At 37.1% G+C, this 15,964-nt stretch overlaps 1 protein-coding gene across 1 annotated transcript; it reads right to left on the minus strand.

Annotated features, from left to right (window-relative positions):
- Positions 1 to 246: 246 nt before the first annotated feature.
- On the minus strand, positions 247 to 6,627 carry LOC139817993 (uncharacterized). Its single transcript, XM_071786371.1, has 6 exons — positions 5,909 to 6,627; positions 2,434 to 3,834; positions 2,235 to 2,335; positions 1,672 to 1,707; positions 1,355 to 1,589; positions 247 to 524 (listed from the first exon to the last, which is right to left on the minus strand). The coding sequence occupies exons 1-6, from the start codon at positions 6,129 to 6,131 to the stop codon at positions 334 to 336; spliced, it is 2,187 nt and encodes a 728-aa protein (XP_071642472.1). The 5' UTR covers positions 6,132 to 6,627; the 3' UTR covers positions 247 to 333.
- Between the last annotated feature and the right edge of the window lie 9,337 nt (positions 6,628 to 15,964).

The raw sequence follows: 15,964 nt of genomic DNA on the forward strand, positions 1-15,964 counted from the left end.
TAATAGTACAATTATTGTATTTGGCAAATTAAATAATTTTTTATATATAAAGTATCACTACTATATATAAAATAAGTTATATGTGATTGTTATTATATATATGTATATTTTTTATTATATATATAATTTTTTTGTTATTATACATATATATAAAACTGTATATAATTCTAATTTATACGAGACAATTAAATACAAAGAAAAAGGTGATATAAAAATTAATTCTTAATTATATTGTCATTGCTATTCAATCATAACTTATTGACAACATATGGCATATAATTGTATTAACGTGATATTTGTTACAATTATAATAATAAAGAAGTAGTACAATTCTTACGCAATATTAGCCGTCGTTTGGTTATCTGTCGCTCCTGGCTTAGGGTGAGTCTCGGCATCCTTTTTTGGAATTTTCAGAATTTTCTCAGCTTGATTGCGAGCCTTCCTTTTATTATACGCAGCTTTGTTGATATTATCAATAAATTTTTCTTCCGTAATCTTACCACCGTTCCAGTCACATGCCCAGTCTAAAATTATAAATAATAGCGTGGTAGAGAATGGCAAATTATAATATATACAACACACACACACACATGTATATATATACAAGATGTAACAGTATTTTCTCAAAAAATGTTCCATAAAAAAGTTGTAGGATATAGACATAGACAAAAATGGTAAAATCAATTTTTGAAAAAATCTATTTTTCGAAGTCACATAAAGTTGTCGCCATTTTTTTTAATGAAATCATAATTTTTCTTACACAATATAATTTCTCCAGTTATTCTGCATATAAAAGCATTTAAATAAAGTTATCAAAAAATCAGTAGTTTACGAGATATTTTATATTTCTTTATATTTATATTTATTGTTAAAATATGCCAGAATAAAGTATAAAATATCTCGTAAAGTAGATGTTAACCCTAATCCCTCCAACGTTTTTTGCGGCACTTAATTTCTCCAACCATGCACTTTCGAGTCCTACGCGTTTTTCAGTATGTTAATGCTAGCTTTGAAAAATTCCCCAAAAATTATTATAGTTTTATACCTTCGACTAAAAATCAATGTAAAGAAAATTTGGAAATCATTTATTTAAATATTTTTTTACAACAATTATATGTTGGAGGGATTAGGGTTAATTTTTTGGTAATTTTTTCTTAACACTTTTATATGCAGAATAACTGGAGAAATTATATCATGTAAGAAAAATCATATAATTTTATTTAAAAGAAATGGCAATAAATTTCATGTGATCTTGAAAAATTGATTTTACCATTATTTGTCCTCCTTTAAACCCTACTTTTATCGTTGAAAATAAGCATTTTTTATAACATATATGTGCACAAAAGATACTCACAGTAAAGAGCTTTATAAAACTGGGCATCGATACCCGGGCGTCCATCTTTTTTGCTGCCTTTTGCACAAAATAAAGCTAAATTCTTCCCATATACCTCGATCAGTGCATGCCGCACGAGGAGAGGCCAGTGATTGACGCGCTCTGATGTTTGTTGGTCCAAAACTTTGGATTTATCCATAATATTCGCTTTGATGCTTTCATAAAAATAAAAGTTCGTTCCAGGATATATTTCTACCTAAAAATGCGCTCAAATTACATCATCTCATAATAACATATACAAAACAATAGCAAAAATCAATATTTATCAAACAATTTACCTTGCCTTTGCCGGGAGATTTGTAGAAATCGGAAATCTGCAACAAAAAAATGTTGGCAAACAATTGTATTTTCACATAATCTCAAAGTTTCTATCTTACCGTAACAAAATTATTAATCGACTCAACTGGCCACGATGTATATCTCTTCCAACTCAGTAACTGCGCGCCGAATGGATTTTCCGAACTTTAAAACACAATTTTATTTCTCGTTAGATAGTAAAATCATTAAATTCAAAATCAAATTATTACAAAGAAATTATTGTAAAAAATATCACCTCAGCCAGAATTCGAACCTGGAACCCCCAACAATTTGTGCAGGTGTCCTAACCAATTATGATAATGTGATTTCAATTTTAATAATTTCACTATTTAACAAGGAATAAAACTGTGTTTTAAAGTTTGGAAAACCTATTCGGTGCGTAGTTACTGAGTTGGAGATGTACATCATGACCAGTGAGTCGATTAATAATTTCGTTATGATTAATTATTTACTGGCAAAATAAAAGTACTTCTAATGTATTTTCTATCTTACATTGTGTTTTTATTTAAAAAAACAACATTACCTTGAAAGAAGATTCCTTTGAAGCTTCAAAATTTTCAGGTATATACGTCGACTTCATCGCAGTAACCACGTTCTCAAAGAATCTGATGTTTGTTTCAGTTACTGAAAAAAGAAAACATGGTTAATAATAAGATTATGTACTTTTTTAAATAGAGCAGAAATTAGTAACTGCAATGACTGAAAAAAAAAAATCTATTTACCTTCCGGACCAAGAGCCATGAAGGCATCCATAAATCTTTTCAACTTGTCTTTTGAATCAGGAAGTTGTGAACAAGATTGCAGTGCCTCACTAGATTGTGAGGCTTGTGAAGTTGATCTGTGTTTAGACTGCCACAGTTCTTGTGCCGTTGATTTGTCGATGTACTGCTGTGTTGGGAGTGGCAGAGGTGGTGTAGTCATTGTCGGAAACCATTGCGAATTTTCTGTCACTTCTGGCGAGTATGTATTCAAATCTGTGAATGAGGTACAACTGGAAGGGAGCAAAGCCTGGGTTGATTGTGCTGTTGGAGCGAGTTTGCATCCAAATTCATTTGCTGTTGACGGACAATAATTCACAGTCGCAGTGGAGGACGAGCCACTGAATGCGTTGCTGGTCGTGAGTGGTGGATGAGTTCCTTGCGAAGTTAATGGAGAATTTACAGTCGCAGTAGAAGGCAAGACCCTGAATGCGTTGCTGGTCGTGAGCGGTGGATAAGTTTCTTGAAAAGTTAATGAAGAATTCACAGTCGCAGTAGAAGGCAAGACACTGAATGCGTTGCTGGTCGTGAGCGGTGGATAAGTTTCTTGCAAAGTTAATGGAGAATTCACAGTCGCAGTAAAAGGCAAGACACTGAATGCGTTGCTGGTCGTGAGCGGTGGATGAGTTCCTTGCGAAGTTAATGGAGAATTCACAGTCGCAGTAGAAGGCAGGCCACTGAATGCGTTGCTGGTCGTGAGCGGTGGATGAGTTCCTTGCGAAGTTAATGGAGAATTCACAGTCGCAGTAGAAGGCAAGACACTGAATGCGTTGCTGGTCGTGAGCGGTGGATGAGTTTCTTGCAAAGTTAATGGAGAATTTACAGTTGCAGTAGAAGGCAAGACCTTGAATGCGTTGCTGGTCGTGAGCGGTGGATAAGTTCCTTGAAAAGTTAATGGAGAATTCACAGTCGCAGTAGAAGGCAAGACCCTGAATGCGTTGCTGGTCGTGAGCGGTGGATAAGTTTCTTGCAAAGTTAATGGAGAATTCACAGTCGCAGTAGAATGCAAGACACTGAATGCGTTGCTGGTCGTGAGCGGTGAATGAGTTTCTTGCACAGTTAATGATGGAGAATTCACAGTCGCAGTGGACGGCAAGGCACTGAATGGAGTTAATGAAGATACGGTTTCAAACGATCGTTGACTCGTGTCGTTTACGCTTGTATCATCAAAAATCGACGTGTCTTTCGCAATTTCTGCGGCAACCTGAGTACTGGCTTTGTTCTGAGCAATCTTTTTTATTTTTTTCCCCTGTTGTTCCTCTTTCTTTTTGTCAAGTACTTCGGATGAAAATATTTTCTCTGAAGGATCTGATATCTTGCCCGTGTTACTATTTATGCATAATAGTTCCAGAGCTTCTTTATCACCTAAAATAACACTACGATTAGAATAGTTCTAAGTACACATTTTTCTGATAGAGATAGAAGTTCAATAAAAATAAATGTCTACCAGGGAATTTTCTAAATGTACCAGAATACGTTTACTTTTACTGGCTATAATTTACTAACATTTATTGTAAAAAATTCGAAAGTATTATACAAAAAATCATAAATCTCATAAAATAATTGTATTTGCCACAATTTACAAGGAAGTATGTTGATCGATTTTGGTTTCCTCATAGAGAAAGTTTTGTAAAAAGTGGATAATTATGAGGAAGAGTAATGTGCAAAAGTTCTATCTTACAGACTTATTTAAACGTATTTAGACACTTTATGTAAAAAACGATATTTGTACATATATCAGTTGATTAATTTCTTGCGTGCGTATAAGTGCTGTGTAGTCGGCTGTTTTAGAAATATTGAAGGGAAAGTATTAGGTCCTTTAACGCTATAGATCGTCGAATATTTTATCCAGCAGTTATGTGAACTTACGTATGCACTTGCACACAATTAGTAGTACAAAAACGATACAGATTGAGTAACTTCTATGCCAATTATTGGAACTTATAGAGAATTAAATGAAAGTTTGTTTATATTTTAGAGAAGAAGAAAGGGCTGTGTGGCATTGGCTACAGTTTATCGATGGGAAACAAGTCCGACCACTTTGATACCTTGCAAATACGCACAAAAGTGATGTTACATATTGATAATTATTTGTGAAAGTGCGAAATAAAATTTTATAAATCGTGAATCCGAGCGAGAGAGAGAGAGAGAAAATGAACGGAAAAGTATGTATGTGTAAATTTATTTGTGTAAGCAGCAAAATCGATGCGAATATTGGTAGTTTATATATAGTAACAGCTTTAAAAATAAATATTACAATATACATAGTGAGACATAGTGAGAAATTTTTGAATATATTTCGAAAGTAATGGTTTAAATGTTCTTTTGTCATAATTGGACATGCACAAGTGTAAAAATTCTCTGTCTTTAGTTAATATTTTGCGAGAATTTTTTCAGCTATTCCGCAAAATTTGAACCAAACTTTATGTAGCATTTATAATAATCTGTTTTTATTGGATATATAAATCAAAGTTTGAAAATATAAATATATACAGAATGTCCTATAATTACCGTACAATACTGTAATTTAAGTATATTTTTTATCTTCTTCAGCCGTATGTAGAAAATAACACAATGTGGCTAACAGATGTTAAAATGGTTTAACACTTGTACTAGAGAAAATCGATTTTTTATAGATTTTCTTGAAACTGTAAATATACGTTAATTTAAGTGGGCTTTATGCGTGGTATAAACTTCAGTACCTCTTGCGGTATAAAAAATAAAGATACTGAGCCTCAAAGTTTCAACTTTTACTAAATTTTGGTAAAAATTGAAACTTTGGAGGCTCAGTATCTCGATTTTTATACCGCAAGAGGTACTGAAGTTTAACCACGCATAAAGCACACCTAAATTAACGTATATTCACAGTTTCAAGAAAATCTATAGAAAATTGATTCAATTTTCTCTAGTACAAGGACCGGAAAACTACCTTAATTATTAGTTTTGTCCGAACTTCAGTCCAAAATCTTAAAAATTTTTAAAAATTTTAACTGTCTTGCTAGTCAAAATTAGTTAAAACAAAACTTTCTCTAAGAGGAAGTAAAATAAATAAACATTCGATTTTAATCAAAATCTAATAATAATGTATTGAATAATTTGTACTATTAAATGTTAATATAATCAAAATATTAAAAATGTTTCTTTACTTTTTATTCTGACAAATGCAAATTATTTTATTTTATTTATGATTTGCTGTAAAGTGTGTTCGAAAAATTTAATTTGCGTGTGTGTTATAATATTATCACTAATTATTTCTAAAATGTTTCATTCAAATAAAAAAATATATAAAAAACATTTGTTTTTAATTAATTTTTTTTATATTTCTGTCAATCATATGAACTGATAAAAAATTAACTTTGCAGGAACAAAAATATATTGACAGAAGAATGATTATAAAGAGTAAATTTATAGGTTTATAAAGATAAAGAAAATTACTTACTACTGATTTTAAGCACTTCGGCTTTGTGGTACGATGTTTTACCTGTCGATGTGTCTACCCACTTCAGAGACGCAATACAGCCTTCTGTGCGATACTTTTTCGGCACGCAAGTGAGATCAACAATGTCATAGAGGCTAGCTTCTCCCTTCTTGTTTATTTTCTCGCTGTTTTTCGATTTCCAAACTATAGCAGCCCATTGCTCCTTTACCTTGGATTTCGGCATTATGTATGTGTACGAATAATATCTAAATAAAGCAAAAATTATAACTCAGCAATAATGATAAATGGCACAGTATCCATTGCATAAATAAAAATAAATCGCACGAAGCAACTACATCGGCATCGACCTGTTGCCGCTGGAGATCGAAGGCGTATAATATTTTGCTGTCACTATTGTATCCGAGGGACACTCAATTCTTAATATAACTTTCACTTACCTTAGAGATGTGACGAAGATTCTTGCAATGTCCTTTCTTAGGACATATATTGCGAGTCTGCGTGAAAATGCCCGGCCAGCTACAATAAAACTGACCCGAGCCAAAAGTTCGTCATGCAGCTGAACCAATTTATTCTGAGAAAATTCCTGTTTCTCGCATTTTTTCTGGACTATGCTGTGCAGCATAAACTGATCGGCCACGATCCGTACCTGTTTCACAAACACGCCCAATATAAGGAGAGCCGCGAGATCTTGCTGAGCACTTATCTATCGCTATCGCGCGATGGAGCTCATCACCGGCGCCCGAGGATCGAATATTCCGGTATCACTGGAGGTCTCGGCAAGGGCACGTATAGCAACAGCAAAGCTCGCGCGAATGAGCACACCGCTGGGCTATATGGTGCCGCGCGGCGCGATTATCATTTGTCAAAACGCACTTTTTCGCGCCACGCGCGGCACGCGCGCAGAGCGACTCAACGCTGCAACGGCGTAAAGTATAAACAATTACCGCGTCTTTCTTTCTTATCATATCCGTCCGCGTGCTTCGTCGGTATAAGTTGGCTTGCTATCGTAAAGCACACTTTTTAATTAAAAATACTTAATTATACTTAATACTATTTCTCTTTACTGCAATATTGCATAGATCAAGTATCGTGTTTGACTTTGCAGGTTTGCAGTTTTTTTAAATAAATTTAATTTATTAAGGTAGTCCTTTCATGAAAATAAATATTAGATATTGTCGAATGTTTTGCTCTGATATTTGTGGTTAAATTAGTAGTGGATCCAATCGCATATTGCTTTCGATCCGAAAGTGACATCTTATTTGCTGGTCTGCCCTCAGGCTTTTTAGGATTATAATTACGATTATAATTAATGTGATATTATTTTCATTAAAATTAATTATAATTTATATTTAAAATGTTTATATTACTTAATGTTGACAGTTATGATCAGAAAACCTTTTCGTGATCGTTCCCGTAAAGGTAAATACCTTTTAGCAAAAAAAATTAAATTAAACGAAAATGTGAATGCTGAAAATCCACCGGAAAATGTGAAAACTCCAGGACAAAACTTGACACGGTAAGATATTTATTATTTCTTTGAGTACTGTGCTGCTCACAAATTAAGTATTTTAGAAACGTGTCAATTTTAATCGAACCGTCAAATTTAATCCTAATATTATTATTTGTCTGAACTCCAGATCCGAGAACAGTGCAGTCTGCGAAAACCCTGTTCCCAGTACTTCGGGTTGCCAAAATTTAGAGTATGCGAATACCCAAGACGAAGGTGACAACAGGCAAGGTGATAATGATCGCATATTTGAAGAACCGGAATACGAGGAAATTGATGACTATGAAAATGAAGAAACTGAAGAGAATGACGATGAAAATGAAGAAATTGAAGAGAATGACGATGAAAGTGAAGAACAAGAAATTGAAGAGAATGACGATGAAAATGAAGAAATTGAAGAGAATGACGATGAAAATGAAGAAATTGAAGAGAATGGCAATGAAAATGCGAGTGATGGCGATAGCAATGATGAAGAAGAACAGTTCGACGATAATCGACCTCTGTACGCTGGGGCATCTATTACGGTAGACCAAAGTATGCTGTTAATTTTATCACTCGTTCTCAAGCATAATTTGACCGGAACTGCTATTGCAGATATTATCACGGTAATTAATTTACATTGCTTGAATGAGGGTGTTCAGAAAAATAGTTTGTACAAATTTAAGAAGTATTTTTCATGGTCGACAGATAACTCTTGCACTAAACATTACTATTGCTCGGTGTGCACGACATCACTCGCAACAAAAAACTCGATCTGCGAAACGTGTCAAGCGAATAAGGGCATTTCCTACTTTATAGAAATGCCATTTATAAAGCAGCTCGCGTTGATGTTTCAACGAAATGGTTTCCGGGAGCTTTTACAGCACCGGTTTCATCGTGAAGGAGGACTGCGGCCCAACTCATTTCGGGATATTTACGATGGAAGTTTGTATCAACAGTACGTTCAGAACGGATTTTTATCCAATCCGAATAATATATCGTTTACATGGTATACAGACGGAATTCCAGTTTTCAAGTCGTCCCACATAAGCATGTGGCCTGTATACTTAACTATCAATGAGCTTCCTTACAAACTTCGAATGAAAAGAGAAAATACCCTTCTTGTAGGCTTATGGTTTGGCAGTAACAAACCATCCGCGAATCATTTCATGTACAAGTTTCGACCAAAGTTTGAGACACTTTTTCGAGGACAAATTATTACTCTGCCAGGGCAAAATGTTATAACTGTAAGAGGCATTATTCTCGCTGGAACTTGTGACTTACCCGCGAAAGCTCAATTTCTCAATATGATGCAGTACAATGGTGAATTCGGGTGCAACCATTGCAAGGATAAAGGGGAATCTTTTAGACATCCAACAGGAGGTACTTCTCGCGTATATCCGTATAACAGATATCCGGTAATGAGAACATCAGCTGAAACTCTTGAAAATGCCAATCAAGCGTTGCAAGATATGCATCCAGTCAATGGTGTAAAAGGCCCTTGTGCTTTGTCCAAATTAATGCCCGATTTTATTCGAGGTACAGCTATAGATTATATGCACTGTATCTTTCCTGGTGTAGTAAAAAAATTGCTACAATTTTGGTTCGATCCTAGCTTTTCTGGTGAGCCGTTTTCGCTGTGTGCATTGTCTGGCGTCGTAGATTCGCGATTAATTCGCATAAAACCACCCAAGTTTGTACACAGAATGCCACGTACTGTATTGGATCTTTGTCATTGGAAAGCTTCAGAATTGAAGATGTGGTTCTTTTATTATTCTATAGTGATACTCGAAGGAATCATGAATCCGATTTACTTTCGACATTATTTACTTCTTGTGAGCGGTATTTCACTTTTAAATTCGTCATGCGTTACTATCAAAAATGTCGAGGATGCCGAACGTTTGTTACACGAATTTGTAAGAGAATGTCCAACGTTGTATGGTCTCCAATTCTGTAGCATCAATATTCACCAAATTCTACATTTACCTGACTGTGTACGACGGCTAGGACCACTCTGGGTCTACTCATGCTTTCCATACGAAGACATCAATGGCAAAATACTAAAACTAGTTCACGGTACAACAAACATAGAATCGCAAATAGCATCTGGACATATTTTTTTGATAAAAATGAGAAAGAAACTGGATCAGTTACCAGAAGGCCCAATCCGCGATTTCACCACCGACTTTAAACACCAGGTAAAAATACGTGAACGAATTGCTGTTGGTTGTTATAGTGTGGGCAGCTATAAACGGATTATCAGACTCCCTCTATACATTCAGCAAGCCTTGATGAATTCAAATCTTCCGCTTGAGAATGTTCATACGTATTTAAGACTGTTGAAGGACAGCAAACTATTTATTGGCGAAATGTATAATAGAGCAGAGAGTACGATCTCTTCGCGTGTTGTCTATGAAATAAACCGAGAGGAAAAGCTAGGAGTAATTCATTGTTTTGTAAAAATTTCCGAGTGTGATTGTGGCGATCATTGCATATGTGAGGGAGAGCATTTTGCGATTATTACGGAAATAATAAAAGACGGTATATTCCACGTTCGTGCAGATGAACTTCAGGTCGGGCTGTCTCACTTGCACAAATGTCATCGAGGAAACGTAATCGTCGCTGTACCAATTGCGTTTCTTAAATCAGTATGCATTCATATAAACATTGATAATCAATTTGTTATTGGACAAGTTATTAATTCTGTAGAGCTGGAGTAAAGCAGATATTAAGAAAATAATAGATCTTTGTTATATTCACATTCTTTTGATTGACTTGTATCTATTGACACATGATTGTATATTGACACATAATGTAAAATATGATATAAAATACAATTATAAAACATAAAAACGAGTTGCCTGCCGTGTTACTATGATTTAAATAATACATAAAAGGTCTATATATTCAGTGATCTTATACAACATTATATTTCGTTGAAATTTTGAAAATTTTACCTTAAATGTTCAAACTCGTCATTGCGACGTAATCTTTTTATAGCGGAATCTGACCTGTTTTTGGCACAGAAACACGCCATTTATCATATATTATTGCAGAAAAATAAATTTCTCTCTTAATATTTTGGGGAACGTTTTACTTTTATGGGTCGGCAACATATAGACAATTATAGGTTCTACAGAGGATACACGGAGGCTTACGGGAATAGAGTGTACGGAGGCTCTATCGAAGTTTTAAAAAAAAGTATTTCGAAGGTTCTACAGAGGGTACACGGAGGCTTACGGGAATAGATGCCTACGTCGAATTGTAGGGAGGGTGAACGGAGAGCACACATGAAACGCGTACGGAGAGTCTGCGGAGTAAGCGCGGAACATTAGGACGCGTACGGAGAGTCTGCGGAGTGAGCGCGGAACATTAGGACGCCTACGGAGGGTACGTGAAGTCATCGCACAAGCCATGAATTGTAACGAGATTAAATGGAGGTTCGATCATAGTTAGAGGAAGTTTGAGGAGGGTCCCAGGAGTGATTTTTTCATGACAAAACCTGAAAGTAGAGTCCAAATAGGTTATAAGCAGGGTGCACAGTACGGCGGCATATGCTCTTTCAAAGGATTTCGAGTAAACGCAGGGTATTCGGAGGGTTAAATTTTGACTCGGGTTTGCAATTTTTTTATATATAATTCTTTAAAATTTGGTTGATTAGTTCTTCTTTCAAATTAAAAATTTTTTAGCAGTATAACAAGAAATGTTTTACTATATTTACTTTAAAGTAAACTGCCGCTTTTTTGTGGCATTTCTAAATTTTTATCTAAAACTTGCTTCCTCATCATTTTTTTCGCTTATAGAGGAAACTTTATAAGCAAAGTAAAATAATGAGAAAGCAATGTTCAAGTTTCTTCTTGTTTGAGCAAGCAATCTCGAAATTCCCGAAAAAAACGCCCGGAAAAAACCAAGGGATGAAATCGGTAATCGGTTATAAGTGAAATATCGAGGTTTTGTATACATTGCGAGCGAGCAATCTCAAAATTTCTAAAAAAACGCGCGGGAAAAGCAAGGGATAAAATCGCTGATCGGTAAATGAAATATATCTAGGTTCCGTAGCCTATGTTTTGCGCAAGGATGTAAAGAATAACTATGTAAAAGTTGGTCCAGATCGGTCAAATAGTTTAAGAGTGTATAAAGATCAAACAGACATACAGACATTCTATTTTATATAGATAGATAATTGTTTGGCTTCCTCATTGAGGAAGCTTTTTGAGACTTTCAATACTTTCGAGAGGAAATGGGACTATATAAGCTATCTAATGACGTATTAATCATTACTTTACGATTATTAGTTCCGAAGATATAAACGTTCAAAGTGTGACATGTTTTTGTTGCATTTGTTGCCGTTGCATTCGTCTCCCGTCCCCCGTCCCTCGTCCCCGTCCACCGTCTCCACCCCATCCCCGTCCCCCGTCCCCCGTCCCCGTCCACGTCCACCGTCACCGTTGCTCCCAATATTACCTCCTACCCACTGTCAGGAAAGACGTAGTTCTACGTCAAAAATATATATACTTGTGCAATGTATATTGATTGTATTCAATTAAACCATTAATCAAAATTTTATTTTTATTATTTTTTTTTAGCAAATATATAAGAATCCTGATTGAACATACTTGGGTGAAGTAGTAAAACATACAAAAATCAAAGAAATTATTTCAATAAATAATTTATAAATATATAATAATTTGTTGGAAGAATGGCTGAAAAGAGTCATCGGAACCACAATAATCACAATATATGCTGTAACGCAAATGTAACTGGGCGTAATAAAAATTCAAATTAAGAAATAATGAGTTACTTATTAATTTTTTTAAAAGTAATTTATTCTTTACTTATTAATTATTAAAAAAATAATCCGAAATGGAAAAACCGCATTAATTATTTAAAAAATAATGCGTAATAAAAAAAATCGCATTGATTTATTTAAAAAGTAATGCGCAATAAACAAAATCGCATTGATTTATTTAAAAAGTAATGCGTAATAAAAAAAATCGCATTGATTATTTAAAAAGTAATGCGTAATAAAAAAATCGCATTAATTATTTAAAAAGTAATGCGTAATAAAAAAAATTGCATTGATTTATTTAAAAAGTAATGCGTAATAAACAAAACCGCATTGATTATTTGAAAAGTAATGCGTAAGGAAAAAAATCGCATTGATTATTTAAAAAGTAATGCGTAATGAAAAAAATCGCATTAATTATTTAAAAAGTAATGCGTAATGAAAAAAATTGCATTGATTTATTTAAAAAGTAATGCGTAATAAACAAAACCGCATTGATTATTTGAAAAGTAATGCGTAAGGAAAAAAATCGCATTGATTATTTAAAAAGTAATGCGTAATGAAAAAAATCGCATTAATTATTTAAAAAGTAATGCGTAATGAAAAAAATTGCATTAATTATTTAAAAAGTAATGCGTAATGGAAAAAACCGCATTGATTATTTGAAAAGTAATGCGTAATGAAAAAAATCGCATTAATTATTTAAAAAGTAATGCGTAATTGTAAACCTTCGTATTGGTTATTAAAAAAATAATCTTTAATGAAACCGTAATACATTACAAAAAGTAATGCATTATTTTGAACCCTGATACATACATACATTATATATATTACATATACTACATACATACATTTATATGTTATACTACATACATAGATATATATATACATACATACATACATTATATTACATTATATACATTACGTTATATTCGGTAATGTCCCCACGGCAACGTATCGGTCGAATCCGGCACGATATATCGCTTATCGTCGTACGGACTCAGAGCGATTTTCGTCTCGCTAATAGTGTACACTTCGTGAATTTTCGATCTTATGCACGACTGTGGTCGAGTCATTTCGATCTCATCGTTCAGACACCGCGTGTAGTCGTCGAATGTGATGGTGCGCGCGATGACGTTGCTTTTGACACCTTTCGCTTTTTTACAATCTTTTTTGCCATCGACTCGTAAGTGAGTCTGTTGATCGCTATGTCTTTATGGGGCTCCCGCAGGGTGCCGTTCTTAGTCCAGTATTATATGCTCTGTATACTCAGGGATTGTGCTCTGGTCTGCCGGAGTGTTGAGGCCTTCGAGTTTGCTGATGATATTGGCCTGCGTGTGTCGGGACCGAGCAGGCAACGTAATCGAGAGTTGCTTCAACGAGCAGTGGATCTGATAGTTTAGTTAGGGAGCTGGTGGCCAAATCGGTATATGATTTGTTCATGTTTCATATCGATAGGGATTAAAGTTCAGATCAATACGAATCGATTTGGTTCAGTCAATTAAGGTCCTACGTCGCTGCGTTTTTGCGTTACAGCGCTTTAGTGTTTCACATACGAACATAATCTAGAGACGCGGTGGCTGCTCGATGGCAAGTATTACAAAGGAAAAAAAATTCAAGAAGATTTATAGCACAAAATTTACATTATACATCTAAATAACAAAATTTGTATCTGATCGATCTTCGAGATCTTCAATTTCTGCTATGACGTCGCTATACAACCGGGGCAGTTGTTCTCTTTTGAACCATCGAAAATCGAGCGCGTAATCTTTTTGTACCCAGCCACAATCAGTCGGGTCCAAATCACCAACAGGATTTTTTTCGTGAGCATTCTTCCAAATTCTTGTTATATACAAAGTCCTCAGAAGGTGTTCCGTTAATTCTGTGCGACATGGCGGCAAATTTGAAGCGTCAAAATTGTGGAGCGAAGGTTTGAAAGATGCGGCAGTGTTCGAGACGTTGTATGTTTTTAAGAAAATTTCGTATCGTCCCTCATTAACTTTGTAACGATGCGCCCCTTACGTCAAGGCATCGTCCCTGGCCGCCACCCGCCGGATGCCGCCCGACCAATCCTCCGTCGGGCGAGGACAGGGCGGTGCGCCCACAATTTTTTTAATCTTTTGAAACGCACCGTGTGCGCGGAAAATCCGCCGCACCGGTGCTTTCCCGCACGACGCCGACGAGCGCCAAAGCGAGCCGATCTTCGCCGAAGCGAGCACACGGAATCGCGCCGCTCCCACCACCGCGCCATCGCCTGACGATCGGCCTCCCTCCTGCCAAGCTCGCCGCGCCGAGCGGTATAAAAAGCCGGCGCGCTCGACGAAGAGACACTTCGTCTCTACCACGGCTCTCCGCTACTCCTGACGAAGCCTACCTTCCGAATCCTAGGGCGACACGCAAAACGAGGTCCAGCGTTTGGACCTCTACTAAGGGTTCTCAGAGTGTCTCCGTGCTCCCTCACACTTACCCCGACGGCCACGGCACACGGGGTCGAGCGTGCTCGGCCTCGTAGCGAGGGTTCTCGCGACCGTAACCCCGGGATTCCGCAATCCTCCGGTGTACATATCGCGCTCCCGCCCACGTTATCAGCCTTCTCGATATACCGCACCGGGTGCATCCGCACCACGGTGCCGCGCCGCGACCGTAGAGTACTGTACTTCCGTTCGTATATCGTATGCCGCGTTTCAGTATTTCCTGTATGCCGCCCAGTGCACCGGCACTGTCGATAATTCGTATATGATATCTGTAACCGCGTTCCGTCCGTATACCATATACCGCGTTTCAGTACTTCCTGTATGCCGCCCCGTGCACCGGCACTGTCGATAATTCGTATATGATATCTGTAACCGCGTTCCGTCCGTATACCATATACCGCGTTTCAGTACTCCCTGTATGCCGCCCCGTGCACCGGCACTGTCGATCGATATTCGTAAATGATATCTGTAATCGCGTTCCGTTCGTATGTAATATACCGCGCTTCGTTCTGTTCTCGTAATCTACTGCGATGAACTCTGTTCGTATGTAATATACCGCGCTTTGTTATGTTCTCGTAATCTACTGCGGCGAACTCCGTTTGTATGTAATATACCGCGCTCCGTTATTTTCTTGTAATATACTTTGTATACCGCATCTTGAGTGGAATAAAGTAAAGGAATACGTGTGTATCGTAAACTGACTACTGTCTCTGGGCTTTTCATCGAACTCCCGATCCAGTAAGCTAGGCCGCGTTCGATATAAAGTCAGGCCGTTACATGGCGCCCGAACAGGGACCGTTTTGATCCGTTCCGAGAGACAGTAATTAAGGTACATCATGCCGAAAGCGTGGATATACGCGTTATCAAAATGCCAGCTCACCGTAGAGCTCGAACGACTCGAACTAGACACCAATGGCTCGGTCGACGAGCTACGCCGACGCTTAAGCGACTACGTAACCGAGCACCCGGAAACGGGGCCGTACACCGCCGCGGGGGGCAGCCAAACGCCGGCTGCGCCCACCATCACCGTGCACCCCGCGGGAGACCTCCTCGTACCGGTGGGCGACTCGCGGCCGCCAACGTCGCCGAATTTGCCGTTTCATACGCCGCCGCTAATCACTACGCCATTCGTACCTTTTCGCCCGGTCGCGGATGACCGCCCCAGCGAAACCCCCGCCCAGGTCATGGACCAGATACGGAAATGGGGGTGCCACTTCGACGGGAGAGACCTCGTGGCGTTCCTCGAGCGGCTCGAAAAACTCAAAAACGCGTATCAATATTCCGGCGCGCAATTATTACTGGGGCTGCCG

Source organism: Temnothorax longispinosus, chromosome 8 (genome assembly GCF_030848805.1).
Source record: "Temnothorax longispinosus isolate EJ_2023e chromosome 8, Tlon_JGU_v1, whole genome shotgun sequence".
Taxonomy (NCBI): Eukaryota; Metazoa; Arthropoda; class Insecta; order Hymenoptera; family Formicidae; genus Temnothorax; species Temnothorax longispinosus.